General features: G+C 44.6%; 1 protein-coding gene across 6 annotated transcripts in view; it reads left to right on the top strand.

Annotated features, from left to right (window-relative positions):
• Positions 1–23,359, top strand: part of aplp2 (amyloid beta (A4) precursor-like protein 2) — a 170,007-nt gene that overhangs the window by 118,722 nt on the left and 27,926 nt on the right. For all 6 annotated transcript variants that reach the window (XM_063038392.1, XM_063038388.1, XM_063038387.1 and 3 more), the window contains 2 exons: positions 2,853–2,952; positions 14,339–14,491. In XM_063038392.1, the coding sequence (XP_062894462.1) occupies positions 2,853–2,952; positions 14,339–14,491 (253 nt within the window). The remainder of the gene's footprint in view (positions 1–2,852; positions 2,953–14,338; positions 14,492–23,359) is intronic.

Genomic DNA, 23,359 nt, shown 5'->3' with positions numbered 1-23,359 from the left:
GTGCTGATTGTCAGTGAGGTGGAGATGTTATTTTCAATCTGCACAGTTTGTTGTCTTCTGGTTAAGAAGTCGAAGATCCAAATGCATAGAGCCAAGGCTTTGGAACTTTTTGATCAGAACTGTCGGAATGATGGCACTAACCTCTGAGCTGTAGTCAGTAAACAGCATCCTGACATAGGTATTGGTATTGTCCAGGTGAGCCAAGGCTGCACGAAGAGCCAATGAGATCGCATCCACCATAGATCCGTTGTGGTGGTCGGCAAACTGCAGTGGGTCTAGGTCCTTGCTGGAGTTAATTCTAGCCATAATCAACCTCTCAAAGTGCTTCATTACCGCAGATGTGAGAGCTACTGGATGATCTGGTAGGGTGAGCTGCCTTAATTGTCATTGAGGCAGCTCACCCTGCTCTTCTTGGGGACTGCTATGTTTGTTGCCCTTTTAAAGCAGGTGGGAACTTCTGACTGGCAATGAGAGATTGATAATTCTTTTGAACACACCGGCCAGTTGATTGTCACAGGTTTTCAGAGCCCTACCAGGTACTCCATCAGTGCCTGTCAAGTTGCGAGGGTTCACCCTCTTGAGAGACAGTCTGATGTCAGCCTTTGAGACGGAGATCACAGGGTCACCAGTTGCTGCAGGGATCCTCATAGGTGTAGTTTTATTCTCCCTTTCAAAAAGTGCATAAAACGCATTGAGCTTATTTAAGAGTGGAGCATCACTGTCATTCACAACCCCCCCCCCCCGTCTTTCTTCCCGGACCTCCTGTCCCATGATCCTCTCGTATCCCCTTTTGCCTATCACCTGTCCAGCTCTCGGCTCTATCCCTCCCCCTCCTGTCTTCTCCTATCATTTTGCATCTCCCCCTCCCCCTCCAGCTTTCAAATCCCTTACTCACTCTTCCTTCAGTTAGTCCTGACGAAGGGTCTCGGCCTGAAACGTCGACTGCGCCTCTTCCTATAGATGCTGCTTGGCCTGCTGCGTTCACCAGCAACTTTGATGTATGTTGCTTGAATTTCCAGCATCTGCAGAATTCCTGTTGTTTGCTGTCATTCATAATGTTAGGTTTCACTTTGTAGGAAGTAATGGCCTGCAAACCCTGCCAGAGTTGATGTGTGTCTGATTCTGTCTCCAACCTCATTTGGAATTGTTCCTTTGCTCTTGAGATAACCCTCTGTAAGTTGTACCTGATTGCTTGAAACCGCAGTGAGCAGAACAATTTCGTATTGTCTTATTGCTTATTTCCTGCCAGCAGTCAGTGACAAAAATCATTATCTTTTGAACACACGCAACTGACGCTATTTAAGAATTGTTGGCTCTACACACTGTGTAGTATCTTAACAGCTGCACAAGTGCATGTGACTGATTCAAGTTAGGAATTGTTCAGCAACAGCCTCCTGTCCCAATTAAGTGGCAGAGTGTCCCAAATAAACAAAGGAAGTCCTGGCAATTTTCTCCATTAGGTTTTGTTCAAGAGTTGTCCCAAATAAGTGGTTACTCCGATTAACCTATGACCTAATTAATTGGAATCCACTGCATGGGCAAATAGATTTACAAATGTTTGTAGTTTAGTTTGGCATCATAGTTGGCACCGACATCACAGGTCCTGTTTCTTTGCTGTACTGTACTGTGTTCGAAAAGAACTAGGGAAGTATAATGAACTGAGAAAGTAAGGAATGTGGAATCTTATTGGAGGTGATGAAAATTTTGAAGAATGACCAGAGCTGATAGTATGTGAGGAACCCTAACTTTTATTTGCTAGAAGGAGTGAAAGCAGAGGTGCAAGAATAGATGAGAAGCTATCAAAACCTTTGTCATCTAGTGCCGTGAAAAGCTGTAATCAAGGAAAATGGAAGCGCCTTAGCGGCACCTGTGTAGAACATCTCATTGTCACATCAGATACACAGAGTGTGAGAGAAAGCAAGTGGGAGAATGGAGTGGAGTCCTTGCACTCCAGTGTGAGTGGAAGTATACTCAAAATAGCTGAGGAAGTCTCTGGTAGGAACCTTTCAATCAGGAAGTGACTGAGTGGATAGTTGAAGCAGCTGGCCTCACATTTATGATGCATCTTGACAAACACTTGAATTGCCAACACATTGAAGGCTATGGGCCAAGTGCTGATAAATCCTATTAGTTCAGATAATCACTTTATGATGTGCCAAAGGACCTATTCTTTGCTCTGTGACTCGATTCTGTGGATTTGTAATGGGGTTTGGTGGCTAACCTATTTCCAAGACTGAGATGTTAAATTTAGGAAAGGAATATTAAGAGATAGATGTTTTGAGTCCGCAATAAGTGGAGGAAATAGCACCAACTGTTAATGTATCAGGAAATAAGTTGGCCCTGTGTAGACTAAAGAAAGGCTGTCTCATGTATTGCATAAAGAATAGGGATTGCCTGGGGCTATGAGGATCTCTCAATGGTACATATTTGATCTAGAGAAATTGATTGAACAATTTCTCCTTCAACACCAATGTGAGAATAAATTTAACTAGATGAATTAGTGTTTTGATGGAGGCAGACTAGCAAGGAGGAAGGTGAAGGCTCTTGTGCAGTTTGGAGGATTACATGGATTGTAACTGGAATCTATGCAAATGGCTGAAGGCCTCAAAGATGTCAATGTGGTAAGTAGGAAAGGACTGGTTTAGGGAAGAAAAGATGGAGTCAAGATGGAAAAAGTAAGTTCAGTGGGAGCAAGAATAGCCTGAATTAATATGACTGGCCAGACAGTCCTGCTTGTTGATGTTAGAGTGAAGGTAGAAGTGGGCTGGGTGAGATTGGGAATTTATAAGGCTAGAGGTATGGAGGGAAGATCTCCTTTGGAAGACCTCAACTTGTTTGTTGCTTGTGCCTAGGTGGTGACCCATCTCCATGTTATCGAAGAGAGGATGAACCAGAGCCTCTCCCTCCTTTACCAGATGCCATTTGTGGCTGAGGAAATCCAAGATGAAATAGGTTAGTACAAGTCCTGTAGCATTCTCTTGGGTTCGATTACATGAGAATGAATATAGGCTTGATCAATACATTAAGGAACTGATGCAGACTATATTCATCTTGTGCAAGTCAAGGGCCTCGACCTAAAATATCCATTTTCCTCCATGAATGGTGCCTGACCTAATGTATTTCTCCAGCTCCTTTGTGTGTTACTCCAAATTGCCAGCATTTGCAGTCTCTTGTATCTCCATAGTCTGCATCAATATTGAAATACAATTGAGTTTGAGGGGTTAAGATTGCCAAATCAAGCTGAGGCAAAATTTGGGAGGTTAGCAGAAACCCGAAATTAAACATACACCACCAGCCTTCTGTTCAGTTATACAGCATTATTGTATTTCATTCAAATTTTGAGCTTGGAAAAGGGAAACTAATTGATCTGTCCAGTCCATGTCCACATCTGCAAGATGCAAATCTGGAACAATCAAGTAGTGTTCGACATTTTTCTGGATAATTATAGATCATGCTAAGAAATTTCCTAACAAGCAAACCCAAAGGGTTATTTAAATGTGAAGCATTCAGGATGTAATGTGTGATTTGTATTTGATATCCCATAACTCTTTCGTGCATAAAAGTTCTGCTCACATTGTTAACATAAAATGTCACAGCTTTAAAGGCACTATAAATATCAAGCAGCTGAGCTTGCTGTCTTGTGTTTGAAATACAGAATCATAAAATGAAGCAGCTTTGGAGGAAACCATTTTACCATCTGCATGCTTGGACTTGAAGGATCAAATTAGTTTGTCCTCCACCCTAGTTCTTTGCCACACCCTGTAATTTCTCTTTATTTTTATCATTTGTGTGTTTTCCTTTTGAAGGCTTGATATTGAAGCCAGTTTGGGTGTCTTTCATGCATTCCTTGTGCATAAGATGAACTATATTCACCTACTCTCTTGTTCCTTTGTCATGCTGTTAAATTTGTCTACCCCAGTACTGTCCACTGATTAACCGACATGTATTTAGTCCAGCAAAATTCCTCCTATTTTTGAAGTCGATATTAATTTTCCCTTTGATCTCCTTTACTAAAAGGAGAAAAATCATAATTGCATTGAAGTTCTTAATGTAATGAACCAATAAAAGGTGGTGAAGAAGAGATACTTGCCTTTGTTAGTCAGGACATAGAATATAAGAAGAGGGAAGTTATAGTGCAACATTATAAAATACTGGTTTGGCCAAAGCTGAAATTACTGTGGACAGTTCTGTTGCCAAATTAGAAAGATCTGATTGCACTGGAGTGTGAAGAAGAGATTGACCAGGACGTTGCTGGGATAGTTTCAGTTATTGGGACAAAACCAGTGAGGTTGGGTTGTTTTCCTTTAAAGTGGAGGAGGCTCGGGGGGAAGCTGGAAGCAGCGCCAATGCAGTCGTCGATGTAGCAAAGGAAAAGTGGGGGACAGATACCAGAATAGGTTTGGAACATAGATTGTTCTATACCTCCTCTTATTTACCCCTCGATCGTAACCCCACTAAGGCACACCAGGCCATTGTCTCCCACACCATCACCGACTTTATCCGCTCAGGGGATCTCCCATCCACTGCTACCAACCTTATAGTTCCCACACCCCACACTTCCCGTTTCTACCTCCTACCCAAGATCCACAAACCTGCCTGTCCTGGCCGACCTATTGTCTCAGCTTGCTCCTGCTCCACCGAACTCATTTCTACATACCTCGACACTGTTTTATCACCCCTTGTTCAATCCCTTCCGACCTATGTTCGTGACACTTCTCACGCTCTGAAACTTTTTGATGATTTTAAGTTCCCTGACCCCCACCGCTTTATTTTCACCATGGATGTCCAGTCCCTATATACTTCCATCCCCCATCAGGAAGGTCTCAAAGCTCTCCGCTTCTTTTTGGACTCCAGACCTAACCAGCTCCCTTCTACCACCACTCTGCTCCGTCTAGCGGAATTAGTCCTTACTCTTAATAATTTCTCCTTTGGCTCCTCCCACTTCCTCCAAACTAAAGGTGTAGCTATGGGCACCCGTATGGGTCCCAGCTGTGCCTGCCTTTTTGTTAGCTTTGTGGAACAATCTATGTTCCAAGCCTATTCTGGTATCTGTTCCCCACTTTTCCTTCGTTACATCGACGACTGCATTGGCGCTGCTTCCTGCACGCATGCTGAGCTCGTTGACTTCATTAACTTTGCCTCCAACTTTCACCCTGCCCTCAAGTTTACCTGGTCCATTTCCGACACCTCCCTCCCCTTTCCAGATCTTTCTGTCTCTGTCTCTGGAGACAGCTTATCTACTGATGTCTACTATAAGCCTACTGACTCTCACAGCTATCTGGACTATTCCTCTTCTCACCCTGTCTCTTGCAGAAATGCCATCCCCTTCTTGCAATTCCTCCGTCTCGCCCGCATCTGCTCTCAGGATGAGGCTTTTCATTCCAGGATGAAGGAGATGTCCTCCTCCTTTAAAGAAAGGGGCTTCCCTTCCTCCACCATCAACTCTGCTGTCAAATGCATCTCCCACACACATGCATTTCACACACATCTGCTCTCAGTCCATCCTCCCGCCACCCCACTAGGAATAGGGTTCCCCTTATCCTCACCTACCACCCCACCAGCCTCCGGGTCCAACATATAATTCTCCGTAACTACCGCCACCTCCAATGGGATCCCACCACTAAGCACATCTTTCCCTCCCCCGCTGCTGCTTTCTGCAGGGATCGCTCCCTACACGACTCCCTTGTCCATTCGTCCCCCCCATCCCTTCCCACCGATCTCCCTCCTGGCACTTATGCTTGTAAGCGGAACAAGTGCTACATATGCCCTTACACTTCCTCCCTCACTACCATTCAGGGCCCCAGCCAGTCCTTTCAGGTGAGGCGACACTTCACCTGTGAGTCGGTTGGGGTGATATACTGCGTCCGGTGCTCCCGATGTGACCTTCTATATATTGGCGAGGCCCGACGCAGACTGGGAGATCGTTTTGCTGAACACCTATGCTCTGTCTGCCAGAGAAAGCAAGATCTCCCAGTGGCCACATTTTAATTCCACGTCCCATTCCCATTCTGATATGTCTATCCACGGCCTCCTCTACCGTAAAGATGAAGCCACACTCAGGTTGGAGGAACAACACCTTATATTCCGTCTGGGTAGCCTCCAACCTGATGACATGAACATAGACTTCTGTAACTTCCACTAATGCCCCACCTGCTCATACCTCATCCGTTATTTATTTATATACACGCATTCTTTTTCTCTCTCTCCTTTTTCTCCCTTTGTCCCCCTCACTGTACCCCTTGCCCATCCTCTGTTTTTTCCCCCCTCCCCCTTGTCTTTCTCCCTGAGCCTCTTGTCCCATGATCTTCTCATATCCCTTTTGCCAATCAACTGTCCAGCTCTTGGCTCCATCCTTCCCCTTCCTGTCTTCTCCTATCATTTTGGATCTCCCCCTCCCCCTCCCACTTTCAAATCTCTTACTAGCTCTTCTTTCAGTTAGTCCTGACGAAGGGTCTCGGCCTGAAACGTCGACTGCACCTCTTCCTAGAGATGCTGCCTGGCCTGCTGCGTTCACCAGCAACTTTGATGTGTGTTGCTTGAAATTCCAACATCTGCAGATTTCCTCGTGTTTGTGTAGATTCACTTCATATTTTTCTCGCATTCTTGGCAGATAATTTTCTTGCTGTCTGGAACTCAAGTGTTTCCTTCTACATATTTTCATTTGACCTCAATTCATCTTTTGAAGATTGGTATTAGTTATTTTCCAGACCTAAGCATTCTTACTGTTGCCCGACTAGTTGATTTTGCAGATAATAAGTAAGATGGCCACACATAGAGTAACTGATTTCCCTAATATGTTTACAATTGTTGTAGCGTGGATGAAATCACAGGAAAGACAGAGTTACTGGTAGATACAAAGCAGCTTCTTTACTCGACAACACAAGGTACAGCAGGCTTCATACGGACGGAGACGCTTTCCGCAGAAAGATCTGTTAGCTCAATGTGAGCTCGATATTTATATGCTAAACACAAAGGCAATCGCTATTTACAAAGTTACAGACAATGCTTCCTTTTGAAGCTACATATAAAGCATCACACCTTCTGACTTCATCCTTCTGACGCCAACATGTCTGGGTTGGTACTCACAGCCTTTAGGAGTGCAAGTCAAATTCAGAATACATTTATTTGGTATTTTATGTGCGAACATAGAGGACAATTAATAAAGTATAGATAAGGCTGTCTTCGAATCGACCTGTAAACTTCACACTTCCATCCGCAGCGTCTGGCTAGTATTCTGATATTCACAGCTTTTAGGAAATGCATTGTTGTAAACTCAATCTACAGTACTTTGTCAAACAGAAGGCTGGTGGCCAGAGTCATTTAAGTGTAAATGAATCATCTACCCAAAAAAACTCACTCTAACAGTCCCTCCTCTTGGCCCTCCTGGACAAAAATTAAATTTGTCCCAGGAAAGGCCAACCTAGAAGGATCTGCTCAAATAGGGCAGCAGAAACGCCCTGTCTTGAAACCCCCCTTCCCTCAATTTTATGTACCTCTATATCTATCCTAGCATTCCCTAATCACTACCTACCAAATGCTAAGCAGAGAGGCTGTTCCAGGTCTTTAGGAAATGCGGCTCCTTTCGTGTGCCTGTCGGCTCTTTCCCTGGAGGCTGACTGCAGCTTAATCACATTCCTTTGTCTTCAGTCCTTCATCCTTTGGTCGCTGAAACTCTCCTTCAAGGAGCACCCACAGGCCTTCTCATCGATGTACAGGAAGGGGTTGGGGTGGCCTCTACATAAATGTCTGCAAGGACCTCTCCCCGGTGGCACCCCCTTCCAAACTGTCCGGTTGATCACTGGTCCAACTGCTAAAAAGGGCCAAGCTCCTCAGACTCGGGGTGCCTGCTTTCAGATGCTGAGTGCAGTCTGAAATGCCGTCGAAGTGGTGGAACTTGCCGTCTCTGTTTTAACTCAAAAATCTCTCCCCGTCTATTTCCCAATACAGGTTTCCCCCGCCATCCGAAGGTAGAGTGTTCCTATGAAACGGTTTGTAAGCTGGAATGTCATAAAGCGAAGAAGCAATTACCATTTATTTATATGGGAAAATTTTGTGAATGTTCGCAAACCCAAAAATAACCTCCTAAATCATGTCAAATAACACATAAAACTTAAAATAACAGTAACATAGTAAAAGTAGGAATGATATGATAAATACACAGCCTATATAAAGTAGAAATACTGTACTTTTCTACAATCATTGCAGCACTGTTCTCGGTAGCGAAAATCTCACGCAAGTGCTCTCGGCAAAAACACTCTCTCCAGTAACCTTTAAGCTATGAAGCTGCCAAATCATACCAAATAACGCATAAAAGTACACAGCCTATATAAAATAGAAAAAATGTATGTACAGTGTAGTATCACTTACGGGAATCTGGAAGTCAGCGCCGAGCACACCGATGATGGTGTGTTAGGCTGAGTCGTCGGAGGTTGGGGTGGTGCAGTGGCCCCCACCCTCCGGGCCGCCGACCAATCCCGATCCGCTAAGCATGCAGGGGCACACCCAGCACATCTTTAAGAAAAAAGCTGAAATAAACAAGCTAATTAACTAGGTGCCGCCGGGCACATAAATGTCAGCCCAGATCAGAGGTGACGCAATCGCCTCTGAACTGGGCCAACATTTACATGCTGTGTGGCACCTAATTAATTAGCTTGTTTATTTCAGCTTTTTTCTTAAAGATGTGCTGGGTGCGTCCTGGCTACCGCTGCAATGTATCAGTCCGCGGTCCGGGGGTTGGGGTGGTGGGACACTGGGGTGTCATCTCATCGTCGTCTCTTTCCATCAGGGCAGGCAGGTCACCTTCTTCTATCTCTGCCTGCCTTGATGTCGAAGGTCAAGGTTCGTCATCTGCTGTGGCTGATGTGGAAGGCTTGCTTGACTGCTGAGCCTCGCGCATTTTTCTATCATACAGTTCTTTGTAAGCACTTAAACCATCTTGCAAATATGCCCTAAACCGACGTACCCTTTCAAAATTAAAGTCGTATTTTTCTGCAATCATTGCAGCGGAAATCTCACGCAGTTGCTTCACGTTCAGTTCCTGGATGACTTCACTTTCGGTCCGTTCGCTACTGCATTCGGTTTCAATTGTTATCCTTTCCTCTTCCAATTGCATCAACTCTTCATCTATCAGTTCATGGTCATGGGATGCCAAAACCTCTTCAACATCATGTTCCTCAACTTCCATAAGCCATACTCACTTCGTCCTTGCTTCGTTCACCACGATCAAAACGCTTAATTATGTCTAGTTTTACGCTAAGTGTAACACCCTTACGAGCTCTTTTAGGCTTTTCCGATACCTTAGAACTCATCTTGCTAACAGGCACGTGTTTAAGCAATGCAGGCAAGAATGCCGTTCCGAGGGAGGAGCTTGGCTGCTCGGGGCACGCACTGCCTTTTATTGCGCGCTGCTTTTTTCGCAACAATGAAAACACCTTCTGTTAGCGAAAACAGGTAACTAATGTAGGTCTTTCGTAACAGTGAGGTTTCATAAAGCGAAGGTTCGAAAAGCGGGGGACATCTGTATTTTCTATACTATGCTATAAAATTAATCATCTACCTTCAGCAACCAGCCTTCTTTACAGAGTACCATCATCATCAAACTTTAGCAGGCTATTCACGGTTTTCCAACACGCTCTCAGTGTCTTCTGCCTCGCTCTCGGTGTTTTCTGCCTTTGTGTTTTCTCCGGGTATGTTTTCATCAGCTGTGGTCAGGTCTGGCATGGCCAGCTGGTGTTTCTCTCTTAGGTTCTATGTAATTACATGGTTACTGGGTACACTTGGTCCCCTACTCTGTCTGTGAAAGCTACAAGCAGGTGAGTCGCATGCTTTAACCTGAGTCCAGTGTTTCCACTGGTTGCCTCGCCGAGTCTGTACACAGACACACGTATCATTGGTTAAGAGTACCGTCTGTGGTCCTATCCACTTGGGGGAGGACCCCAGCCTTTCCGGCGGCACCCTCACCATAACTTGGTCACCAGGCTGTGGAAGGATTATCCTCTTTCCCTCTGGCTCTCTCTGATCAGCGATTCGCTGCTGTTGTTTCGATCGGTCCTTTAATACTTTAAGTTGGTTACAAAGATCTTTCACATATTGGGTCATTCTATCCCTGTAAGCCCCAGGCTCCCCGCAACCCGTAATTACCCCATAAGGGAGTCGCATTGCTCGCCCCATCAATAATTCGTAGGGGCTGAGACCCAATGTGCAGTTCGGGGTTGCATGCAATCTTATCAGGATTCCTGGTAATACATCAGCCCATGTCTTTCCTGTCTCGGCTATAGGTTTGGCTAACGCATTCTTGATTATTCGGTTCATCCTTACTACCATCCCTGAACTCTGGGGGTGGTAGGGTACGAGGAACTGTTGTCGAATCCCTAGCAGTCGACACATTTCCTTCATCACTTTCTCCGTGAAATGTGGTCCCTGATCTGAATCCACCTGAACTGGGGTTCCCCACCTTGGGAGGATTTCCTGAACTAGGATCCATGCAGCGGTGCGGGTGGTGCAGTCCCTTGTTGGGAAAGCCTCTACCCACCGGGTGAAGTGATCCATAATTACTGGGCAGTAGCTTTTCCCCCTGCTTTTTGGCAGGGGCACTGTGAAGTCTATACGGATGTTTTCCCAGGGTCCCCTCGGCCGAGGCTGATTTGCCAGCTGTAGCTTTTTGCCCTTACCAGGATTATGATGGGCGCAAATGATACAATGGCGGCAGAATTTCTCAACATCCCCGCCGATCCCGGGCCATCACAGGTCCTGCCGGAGGGTTGTGATCATGCTCTGCCTTCCCTGATGCATTGCCTCATGATATAACTTTAGTAGTATCTGCCTAATACAGGGTGGGGCCACCACGACCCTTTCCTCCCCGTCTGTCCAGCACCCATCTGATCCCTCCTTTGCTGCTTTTCTCCTCCACTTTTCCTTCTCTTCTGCCTCTACCTCTTCATATAGTTTTACTAAGCTGGCTTCTGTCATTTCCTCCTGCACACTTGCAATTTCAATTGCCTCTTGTTCCCCTGCTGCCTTATTCGCAGTAATGTCTGTCCTTGGAGGAACTGAGTAAACTTTATGTTCTGGAATGGCTGCAGTCTCTCCGAGTATCCCCTGGTGTTTTTGTTCCTTCGCTATACCCTGAACAGCGGTCCGTGTGTCATTTTGTATAGGGTCCTGCTTAGGGGATTTATGCAGACCCTCCTCTGTTTTAACTGGGTTTATCTTTACTGGACTACAATCTTGCTTGTGAGTAGCCCACACAGCTGGGAACTGCTGACAAGGTAACCCATAGACCCCATCCACATCTGGGTCGCAGTCTCTGATGATCGGGGCAGCTGCGACTATGCTAGGCAGGTTGTGTGTTCTGTTGGTTGTATGCGTTCACTGCCCCTGACTCGTCCATATTATTTCTCCCTTTCCCCAATCTATACAGCTCCTGCTTCCCTTAGGAGGTCTATTCCAAGGATTGTGTCCTCATTATTTGGACATACCCAGAAATACACTGGAACCTGCACTTCGCCGATTTCTAGTATTTGCGACTCGTTTCTTTCTGCTTTTACTGTTTTCCCTCCTACACCCCTGATATAACTGGCCTGCCCAGTTGTTGGTAAGGGTAAGTCTGTTATCAGTACCGATGCCCCTGTGTCCACTAACATATTGCATTGCCGTCCCCCTAACACTGCCATTATGTATATCCGCGGGTCACCAGTGCTGACATTGGAGCCCGCTGCCCCATCTTTTTCTGCCCTAAGAGGCGCCGTTACTAACTCTTTGATCTGATCGACAGTCAGACTGGTTGCTGATGGGGTGAGTGACTGGGTGTCTGCCGTGACCTTCGCCTGGGATTTCCTCCTCCCTTTTGGACACTGTCTCCAGCCATGTCCTGATAGGCCACAGCTGTAGCATATCAACTCCTTCACTGTCTTATACCTTGTCCAGCCGTCCTTTGCTAGGTGCCCTGGCTGCTGGCAAGCAAAATAAACTCTCTGGGACATCACAGCAGCTGCATCCACTATACCCACTGTACGATTTCTCTTACCTTTTCTTTGGTCTATCTCACTGGCCCACGAAACTATCGCAGAGTAGTTGGACCCCACCGTTATGCCCAAATCTAAAACTTCCTGGTGGGCTGAGCTCAGGCCTTCCTTTAACATTTTTAGGAAGACTGGGTTGTCTCTCCCTGGATTATCCAACCCTGAATACTCCTCATACGCTCGATATTTACATTCTGCATAATCCATGGCTGTCTCGTCAGCCCTCTGGGTCACTGCCTTTATCGTTCCCCAGCTACTCTTGCCTCCCCCCAGCCGCTGCCTCACTTCCCCTTTAAAACAGCGATATCTTTCTTCATTACTGGTGCTCCCAGTAGTTGCCCATGTACCATCCCGCACCCCCCTGGGCCATCCTGTCCCACATATTCCTCGGGCACTTGGCTTTCACTAACACATGTATATCTTTAGGGTGCATCTGGTGAATTTCAACCACTTCTTCGAGCTTGCGCCAGAATTCTGAATCCCACAGGCGACTTTTAAGTGAGGGCAACTCGGACAAAATGCTCTGTTTCTCCCCGGGGGTGAAGGGCTTATGAATAGTTGTAATCAAGGTCAAGGGCTGGCTCGGATCATCAGGGTTCTCAGCCTAACATTGCCTGACTTCAATAGGTGCCATTCTGGTGGATCTATCTGGGTAAAACCTCTCCCTGAGATATCCCCACACTAATTCCCACACGACGCAAAATATCAAAGACGGGTAGCAGTTAAACAGTACATATTTAAAACTGCAGAGTACGTATTCTACAATCTGCCACTTTTGAGTACCCGAACTCATGATGGCTGCTGTATTCCTTTGCATCACACTTGCAGACGCATACACTAAAATGCAGCTCCCCGAATGACTATACACGCCCCTACTCTGGTGTCTCGAACCTTACCGTTGGTTACCACCTTTCGCAACTGGTGGTCCAAATTAACATGCAAAGATTCCTCACTTACATAAACACACATGCACACACTACTTTAATATCTACCAGTTCAGCTCTCCGCATTCGTGACACGTCGTGTTCCCGTGCATCACCGACCGAACAGATCCAAGTGTGAGTGTTATTTTAGAAAAATACTCACCAACTTAGACTGCTGGGAATGTTGGCCACACGACAGGTCACAAAGTATCCCATTCCTGACACCAAATGATGAGATCACCGGAGAGACAGAGTTACTGGTAGATACAAAGCAGCTTCTTTATTTGACACAACATGGTACAGCAGGCATCATACAGACGGAGATGCTTTAAAGGTCTGCTAGCCCAATGTGGGGTCGATATTTATATACTAAACACAAAAGGCAATTGCTACTTACAAAGTTATAGACAATGCTTCCTTTTGAAGCTACATACAGAACATCACACCTTCTGACTTCATCCTTTCCTCCTAACACCAACATGTCTGGGTTGGTACTCACAGCCTTTAGGAGTGCAAGTCAAATACGCAATACATTTATTTGGTATTTTACGTGCTAATACAGAGGACAATTAATATTTATAAATGATGGATAAGGCTGTCTTCGAATCTACCTGTAAACTTCACACTTCCATCCGCAGCGTCTGGCTAGTATTCTGATATTCACAGCTTTTAGGAAATGCATTGTTGTAAACTCAATCTACAGTACTTTGTCAAACAGAAGGCTGGTGGCCAGAGTCATTAAAGTGTAAATGAATCATCTACCCAAAAAAACTCACTCTAACAACAATAAACAAAATCATAGAAATGCTTGGGTCATAAAGCTTCTTTGGTAAGAGAAACAGAGTTAACATTTTGGGTTCAAGATCTTTCATTATAGATTTTCCATGGATTTTTTCCCCTAAAATATCTTGTGTACAAAATTTGGGATTGCTTCCTCATTCCTTCAGTCCCAAAGAATATTGTGAAATGGCACAGAGCAGTTCAATGTTTTCCAGTGTCAGGACTTTACTCATCCCTTATCTGAAATGATTTTACAACTACTTGTACGAAACAAAGGAATTGGGCCAGTACCCAATACTGCTGAGTAACCACACAGCCAATGGACTTGGGCATGTCTGAGTTCTGCAGCTGTGTAGCGAGTACATTTTTACTGCCCAGGTAATGGTATATGTAGATGGGAACAGCTGGTAAAGGGCTAGGAAATAAATCCTGAATTTATTTATAATATTGACAGAGAACAATATGCTGAATTTAGCAACTTTAAAATGGATTGATTCTGCTTGTCTCATCTGTTGCAAATTGGTTGAAATTTTTGCTTTTCTTTATATGGCTTTATTTTGAGAGTTTCCTAGAATTATTACAGCAAAATTTGACTCTGTGATTCACTCTTCCCAGAAGAGCTTCTGCAGGAGCAACACTTTGGTATGGATTTTGCTTCCAGTTCTGAAATCCAGTCTGCTTTTGAATCTGTTGAGGCACCATTTGTTGAAGGCAAACCATTTCGGCCTGTTCAGGTTAAGACTCTGCCAGCTATTACTGTCACAGAAGGTATGTGATGCTTTGGAAAAAAGTTCGCAAGATAGTTGGATTATATTGATTGAAAGACCATTGACGATGCTCAATAAATCAGAGAAATATTTCACAGAGGCAGTATTCATTGAAATGCAGGATTAGTACTGTTCAGGATGAAATCGAGCGCTCTTACGAGCAAACTAAGTCAGCACTCTAGTGTGGGTGCTTCTGACATTATTGGGTAACTGAAGAAAATGATCAACTTTCTCAAAATATGAAGCAAAATACACCCTGCATTATGGTGGTTTTGATAATGGAAATTCACCCTTACAGAATGAACAAGACGCAACAGAGAAATATGAGGTACAGAGTAAAATTCACTTCCACAGAATTTATATGGAAAGTAAAAGTCAATGAACACAAAATTTAAATTTTACTCAACTGGAATGTCTTGGTGCATGCACAGTTTCATATTATGGAAAATCACAATACAGCACATTTTCTGGGAATGCAGTTCCCCCTGCTATCATAACTACAGGATTTACCTCTATTGTTCATACCAAAAAAAATCTGCTTCTGTTGCCATCAAGTTTTAAACCACCATATTTAGTTTCAGTATAATAAATAAAGTACATTATATATTCATTCTCTATTCTTCATTTGTTTGTGCATAGTTTGTGCAGTGAGGATGGTTCCAGGGGCTATGTTGTGTTCATTGTGTGAGGTGTGTGAATTCTGGGAGACCTCTAGCCTCCTGGATAACCACATCTGCAACAGGTGCACCAAGTTGCAGCTCCTTGGAGAATGTGTTAAAGAACTGCAGCTGCAGCTCAATGACCTTCAGCTTATATGAGAAACTGAGGAGGTGATAGATAGGAGCTACAGGGAGGTAGTCACCCCTAAGTTGCAGGAGGCAGGTAACTGGGTACTTTCAGGAGAAGGAAGGGAAATACACAGCCAGTGCAGAGTACACCTGTGGCCATTTTCCTCAAAAATAGTATACAACTTTAGATATTGTTGGTGGGGGGAGCCACAGTGATTGGGTCTCGGGTGCTGTGGCTGAGAAGAGCATGGAGGTGAAGGGGGCTGCAGTGTTGACAGAAGATTTTGTTGTCAGAGGAACAGATAAGATTCTGTGGGCACGATAGAGACATCCAGACGGTATGTCGGCTTCCTGGTGCCAGGATCAGGGATGTCTCAGATCAGCTTCATGGCATTCTCAAGGGTGAGGGTGAGCAGCCAAGAGTCTTGGTGCATATTGGCACCAATGACCTAAATAGTCAAGGTGATGTGGGGTCCTGAAGAGAGATTTAGGGACTTGGGTAGAAAGCTGAGAAACAGGACTTTCAGGGTAGTAATCTATGGATTGCTGCCTGTGCCACGTGTCAATCAGGGTAAGAATAGGATGATCTGGCAAGTGAATGTGTGGCTGAGGAACCGGGGGCAGAGGTTCAGATTTTATGTATCATTGGGACCTTTTCTGGGGGAGTTATGACCTGTACAAAAGGGATGGGTTACACAAAGGGATGGGGAACACAAGGGGTTCAATATCCTTGCAAGCAGGTTTGCTAGAGTTGTTGGGGAGGGTTTAAACTAATTTGGCAGGGGGATGGGAACCAGAGTGATAGTGCTCTTTGCAAACAAAGGAAATCTGTAATGAGATTTGAGATTCCTAGCAAGGAGAGGCTAATGACAGGGCAAAATTGAAGTCAACAGGATGGGTTGCAATGTAAAAGGCAGACAAAATCGAAAAGGCTGAATACAGGACTGAAGGTATTATATTTGAATGTGCACGGTGTATGGGATAAGGTAGGTAAACTTGTAGCATAGTTATAGATTGGCATGTATGATGTAGGCATCACTGAATTATGGTTGAAAGAGAATTATAGCTGGGGCTTAGTGTCCAAGGATACTCATTGTATTGAAAGGATGGGCAAGTAGGTAGAGGGGGTGGCGTGGCTCTGTTGGTAAAACAATGAAATCAAATCATACGAAAGAGATGACATAGGGTCGGAAGATGCTGAATTGCTGTGGGTAGAGCTAAGGAACTGCAAGAGGTAAAAAGACCCTGATGGGAATTACTTAAAGACCCCTAAACAATAATAACGATGTAGTCTGCGGATTACAACAGGAGATAGAAAATGCATGCCAAAAGGATGGTGTTACAATAGTCGTTGGGATTTTCAATATGCAGATAAATTAGGAAAATCACTTTGGTGCTGGATCCCAAGAGGGAAAATTTCTAGAATGCCTACGAGATGAGTTTTTAGAGCAGTTCATGATTGAGCCCACTAGAGGACTGGCTTTTCTGGATTGGGTGTTGTGCAATGAACTGGAATTGATTAGAGAGCTTAAGGTAAAAAAAAAACCCTTGAGGGTAAGTGATCATAATATGATCAGATTCACCCTGCAACTTGAGGAGAAGCTAAATCAGATGTATCAATATTACGGTGGAGTAAAGAGAATTACAGAGGCATGAGAGAGGAGTTTGCCACAAGTAAATGGAAAAGAACGCTGGCAGGGATAATGGCCGAGCAGCAATGGCTGAAATTAGTGGCAGCAATTCGGAAGGCACAAGATGTATACATCCCAAAAAGGAGGAAGTATTCCAAAGTAAAGATGACACAAGTGTGGCTAACAAGAGAAGTCAAAGTCAACATAAAAGCTAAAGAGGGGGCATATAATACAGCAAAATTTAATGGCAAGTTAGAGGATTGGGAAGCTTTTAAAAACCAACAGAGGCAGCTGAGAAAGTTATTAAGGAAAAGATGGAATGTGATATTAAACTAGCTGATAATATTAAAGATACCAAAAGTTTCTTCAGATACATGAAGTGTAAAAGAGAGGTGAGAGTGGATATCTGACCAGTTGAAAACGATGCTGGCAAGTAGTAATGGGGGACAAGAAAATGGCGGGTGTACTGAATAAGTATTTTGCATCAGTTTACACTGTGGAAGACACTAGCAATATGGTGAAAGTACCGAAGTGTCAGGCGTCAGAAGTGTATGAAGTTGCCATTACTAGGGAGCAAGTTCTTGGAAAACTGTAAGGTGTAAGGGTAAATAAATCGCCAGGACCATATGGTGTACACCCCAGGATTCTGAAAGAGGTGACTGATGAAATTGTGGAGGCATTAGTAATGACCTTTCAAGAATCACTAAATTCTCGAATGGTTCTGGAAGACTGGAAAATTGCAGATGTCATTCCATTACTCAAGAAGGGAGAGAGGCAGAAGAAAGGAAATTAGAGGCCAGTTAGGACCTCAGTGGTTGGGAAGATGTTGGAGTCAATTGTAAATCATGTGGTTTTGGGATTCTTGGAGGCACATGATAAAACAAGCTGCCATCAGCATGGTTTCCTTAAGGGAAAATCTTGCCTGAGAAATCTGTTGGAATTCTTTGAAGAAATTACAAGCAGGATAGACAAAGGAGAATCGGTAGATGTTGTGTACTTGGATTTTCAGAAGGCCTTTGACAAGGTGCCACACATAAGGCAGCTTAACAAGTTAATAGCGCATGGTATTACAGGAAAGATACTAGCATGGATAAAGCAGTGGGTGATTGACAGGAGACAAAGAGCAGGAATAAACGGAGCTTTTTCTGGTTGGCTGCCGGTGACTGGCAATGTTCCACGGGTCTGTGTTGGGACCGATTCTCTTTACATTATATGTCAGTGACTTGGATGATGGAATTGATGGCTTTGTTGCAAAGTTTGCAGATGATACAAAGATAGGTGGATGGGCAGGTAATTTTGAGGAAGTAGAGAGGCTACAGAAGGACCTGGACAGATTAAGAGAATGGGCAAAGAAGTGGTAGATGGAATACAGTCGGCCCTCCTTATCCATGAGTTCCACATGCATGAATTCAACCAATCACGAATCAAGAAAATCCAGAAGTGCTCTTCAAGCACTTGTTGTTTGAGCATGTACAGACTTCTTTTTCTTGTCATTATTCCCTAAACAATGCAGTATAACAACTATTTGACATAGCATTTACATTGAATTAGGCATTATAAGTAATCTAGAGATGATTTAAACTAATTTGCGAGGGGGATGGGACCCAGAGCAATAGAGCAGTGAAAGAAGTGCATGGAGTAAAGCCAGATCTAACATACAGAGAGGCTTTGAGGGAAGAGAAGCAAAATAAACAGTGTAAAGACAGGAAGGTAGAAGGGCTGAAATGTGTGTACCTCAATGCAAGAAGCATCAGGAACAAAGGTGATGAACTGAGAGCTTGGATACATACATGGAATTATGATGTAGTTGCCATTACAGAGACTTGGCTGGCACCAGGGCAGGAATGGATTCTCTTTCTTTTTCTTTTTAAATCTTTTTATTGAGTAAGTATACAAAAAAGGTAAGCCATATAAACATTAATACAATGTTAAAGTATAATAAAATTCCAAAAGGTATCAATACCAAAAAAAAATACTACAAGGAATGGATTCTCAATATTCCTGGATTTCAGTGCTTTAAAAGGGATAGAGAGGGCGGAAAAAGGGGAGGAGGGGTGGCATTACTGGTCAGGGATACTACTACAGCTACAGAAAGGGTGGGTAATGTAGCAGGATCCTCTTTTGAGTCAATATGGGTGGAAGTCAGGAACAGGAAGGGAGCAGTTACTCTACTGGGGGTATTCATTAGGCCCCCTGGGAGCAGCAGAGATACAGAGGAGCAGATTGGGAGGCAGATTTTGGAAAGGTGCAATAATAACAGGGTTGTTATCATGGTTGACTTTAACTTCCCTAATATTGATTAGCACCTGATTAGTTCCAAGGGTTTAGATGGGACAGAATTTGTTAAGTGTGTCCAGGACGGATTCCTGTCACAGTATGTGGACAGGCCGACCAGGGGGAATGCCATACTAGATCTAGTACTAGGTAATGAACCGGGTCAGGTCACAGATTTCTCAGTGGGTGAGCATCTGGGGGACAGTGACCACCGCTCCCTGGCCTTTATAATTATCATGGAAAAGGATAGAATCAAAGAGGATAGGAAAATTTTTAATTGGGGAAAGGCAAATTATGAGGCTATAAGGCTAGAACTTGCGGATGTGAATTGGGATGATGTTTTTGCAGGGAAATATACTATGGACATGTGGTCGATGTTTAGAGATCTCTTGCAGGATGTAAGGGATAAATTTGTCCCGGTGAGGAAGATAAAGAATGGTAGGGTGAAGGAACCATGGGTGACAAGTGAGGTGGAAAATCTAGTCAGGAGGAGAAGGCAGCATACATGAGGTTTAGGAAGCAAGGATCAGATGGGTCTATTGAGGAATATAGGGAAGCAAGAAAGGAGCTTAAGAAGGGGCTGAGAAGAGCGAGAAGGGGGCATGAGAAGGCCTTGGTGAGTAGGGTAAAGGAAAACCCCAAGGCATTCTTCAATTATGTGAAGGAAAAAAGGATGACAGGAGTGAAGGTAGGACCGATTAGAGATAAAGGTGGGAAGATGTGCCTGGAGGCTGTGGAAGTGAGCGAGGTCCTCAATGAATACTTCTCTTTGGTATTCACCAATGAGAGGGAACTTGATGATGCTGAGGATAATATGAGTGAGGTTGATGTTCTGGAGCATGCTGATATTAAGGGAGAGGAGGTGTTGGAGTTGTTAAAATACATTAGGACAGATAAGTCCCCGGGGCCTGACGGAATATTCCCCAGGCTGCTCCACGAGGCGAGAGAAGAGATTGCTGAGCCTCTGGCTAGGATCTTTATGTCCTCGTTGTCCACGGGAATGGTACCGGAGGATTGGAGGGAGGCGAATGTTGTTCCCTTGTTCAAAAAAGGTAGTAGGGATAGTCCAGGTAATTATAGACCAGGGAGCCTTACGTCTATGGTGGGAAAGCTGTTGGAAAAGATTCTTAGAGATAGGATCTGTAGGCATTTAGAGAATCATGGTCTGATCAGGGACAGTCAGCATGGCTTTGTGAAGGGCAGATCGTGTCTAACAAGCCTGATAGAGTTCTTTGAGGAGGTGACCAGGCATATCGATGAGGGTAGCGTAGTGGATGTGATCTATATGGATTTTAGTAAGGCATTTGACAAGGTTCCACACGGTAGGCTTATTCAGAAAGTTAGAAGGCATGGGATCCAGGGGAGTTTGGCCAGGTGGATTCAGAATTGGCTTGCCTGCAGAAGGCAGAGGGTGGTGGTGGAGGGAGTACATTCAGATTGGAAGATTGTGACTAGTGGTGTCCCACAAGGATCTGTTCTGGGACCTCTACTTTTCATGATTTTTATTAACGACCTGGATATGGGGGTAGAAGGGTGGGTTGGCAAGTTTGCAGATGACACAAAGGTTGGTGGTGTTGTAGATAGTGTAGTGGATTGTCAAAGATTGCAGAGAGACATTGATGGGATGCAGAAGTGGGCTGAGAAGCGGCAGATGGAGTTCAACCTGGAGAAGTGTGAGGTGGTATACTTTGGAAGAACAAACTCCAAGGCAGAGTACAAAGTAAATGGCAGGATACTTGGTAGTGTGGAGGAACAGAGGGATCTGGGGGTACATGTCCACAGATCCCTGAAAGTTGTCTCACAGGTGGATAGGGCAGTTAAGAAAGCTTATGGGGTGTTAGCTTTCATAAGTCGAGGGATAGAGTTTAAGAGTCGCGATGTAATGATGCAGCTCTATAAAACTCTGGTTAGGCCACACTTGGAGTATTGTGTCCAGTTCTGGTCACCTCACTATAGGAAGGATGTGGAAGCATTGGAAAGGGTACAGAGGAGATTTACCAGGATGCTGTCTGATTTAGAGAGTATGGATTATGATCAGAGATTAAGGGAGCTAGGGCTTTACTCTTTGGAGAGAAGGAGGATGAGAGGAGACATGATAGAGGTGTACAAGATAATAAGAGGAATAGATAGAGTGGATAGCCAATGCCTCTTCCCCAGGGCACCACTGCTCAATACAAGAGGACATGGCTTTAAGGTAAGGGATGGGAAGTTCAAGGGGGATATTAGAGGAAGGTTTTTTACTCAACGAGTGGTTGGTGCGTGGAACGCACTGCCTGAGTCAGTGGTGGAGGCAGATACACTGGTGAAGTTTAAGAGACTACTAGACAGGTATATGGAGGAATATGGGGCTTATATGGGAGGCAGGGTTTGAGGGTCGGCACAACATTGTGGGCCGAAGGGCCTGTACTGTGCTGTACTATTCTATGTTCTATGTTCTATTTAAAGTATGCAGGAGGATATGCGTAGGTTATCGTGGATCAGGATAAAAAAAAAACAGAAGTTCTCTTACTAAGTAAGTCGGAACAGGTGCATCCGGTATTATTTACTGTCAGTTAGTCAAATGTTTGTCTTAGTATATAGTATATATTTTACCTTTCTATGCTTATAAAACACTTAAGAAACGTATGTTTCAGCGCTGGGCTCGGGAACGGAAATTCCTGAGTTCGATCCAGTGACAGCCCGCTCTCGAGTGCGCTCTCTATCCGTGCCAGGTTGATGTGAAGGATCAAAAACCCAAAACCCCAAAACCCAACAACTAAACCACTGCGTTGCTTAGTAATAATTGTAGCTTTCATCGGGGCAGGGCCTTTCTCACTTTATCCTTTAAAATTGTTTCAATCGTTGACCGACTGTAGCCTAACACTTTTCCAATGACCGATGGCGTTTCACCTCTTTCTGATCGCTTTATTATTTCCACTTGATCTTCAATCGTGATCATGATCGTTTTCGTGAACAGAAACACTGTGGATTCAGAGCTCCGCCGCTGGGTCCTAATGCCCACCGCACTGAGACAGGTTAAATAAGGTCTGGGGTTCCACTGGGTCCTAAGGTTCACCGTATTGAGCCAGGTTGAATAAGGGACTTGAGCATCTGTGTTTTTTGGTACCCGCAAGGGGTCCCAGAACCAATCCCTTGCGGATAAGGAGGGCCGACTGTACAGTGTTGGGAAGTGTATAGTCATTTCATAGTCATAGTCATACTTTATTGATCCCGGGGGAAATTGGTTTTCGTTACAGTTGCTCCATGAATAATAAATAGTAATAGAACCATAAATAGTTAAATAGTAATATGTAAATTATGCCAGTAAATTATGAAATAAGTCCAGGACCAGCCTATCGGCACAGGGTGTCTGACCCTCCAAGAGAGGAGTTGTAAAGTTTGATGGCCACAGGCAGGAATGACTTCCTATGACGCTCTGTGCTGCATCTTGGAGGAATGAGTCTCTGGCTGAATATACTCCTGTGCCCACCCAGTACATTATTTAGTGGATTTACTTTGGTTGAAGAAATGAAAGGGTTGACTATTTTCTAAATGGACAGAAAATTCAGAAGTCTGAGGTGCAAAGGGACACAGGAGTCCTTCTGAAAGATTCCCTAAAGATTAAGTTATAGGTTGAGTCTGTGGTGAGGAAGGCAAATACAATGTTAGCATTCATTTCAATAGGACTAGATATAATGTTGAGGCTTTACAGAGCACTGGTGAGACCACACTTGGAGTGTGTCTTACCATGTCTTCACCATCCCCCCTGACCTTCCCCTCTCTGAGGCAGAATGTTCTGTCCTTAACAAGGGCCTCACTTTTGTCCCCCTCCGTCCACACCTCAGTGAGTTCCGTGCCCGCCATGATGTTGAACTCTTCTTCCGTCGCCTACGTCTCCGAGCCTACTTCTTTGGCAAGGATTCACCTCCCCCTACTGATGACTCCTTCTCCTGTCTTCAATCCTCCTCCTCCTCCTGGACACCCCACCCGGGCCTTCTACCTGCACTCGATCTCATCTCCAACTGTCGCCAAGACATCAACCGTCTCAACTTCACTCCTCTCTCCTGTTCCAACCTCACTCCCTCTGAACGCACTGCCCTCCACTCTCTCCACACTAATCCCAACCTCACCATCAAACCTGCTGACAAAGGTGGTGCCGTAGTAGTCTGGCGGACGGACCTCTACCTCACTGAGGCC

Source organism: Mobula hypostoma, chromosome X2 (genome assembly GCF_963921235.1).
Source record: "Mobula hypostoma chromosome X2, sMobHyp1.1, whole genome shotgun sequence".
Lineage (NCBI taxonomy): Eukaryota > Metazoa > Chordata > Chondrichthyes > Myliobatiformes > Myliobatidae > Mobula > Mobula hypostoma.
This window is presented reverse-complemented; position numbering and strand designations above follow the sequence as displayed.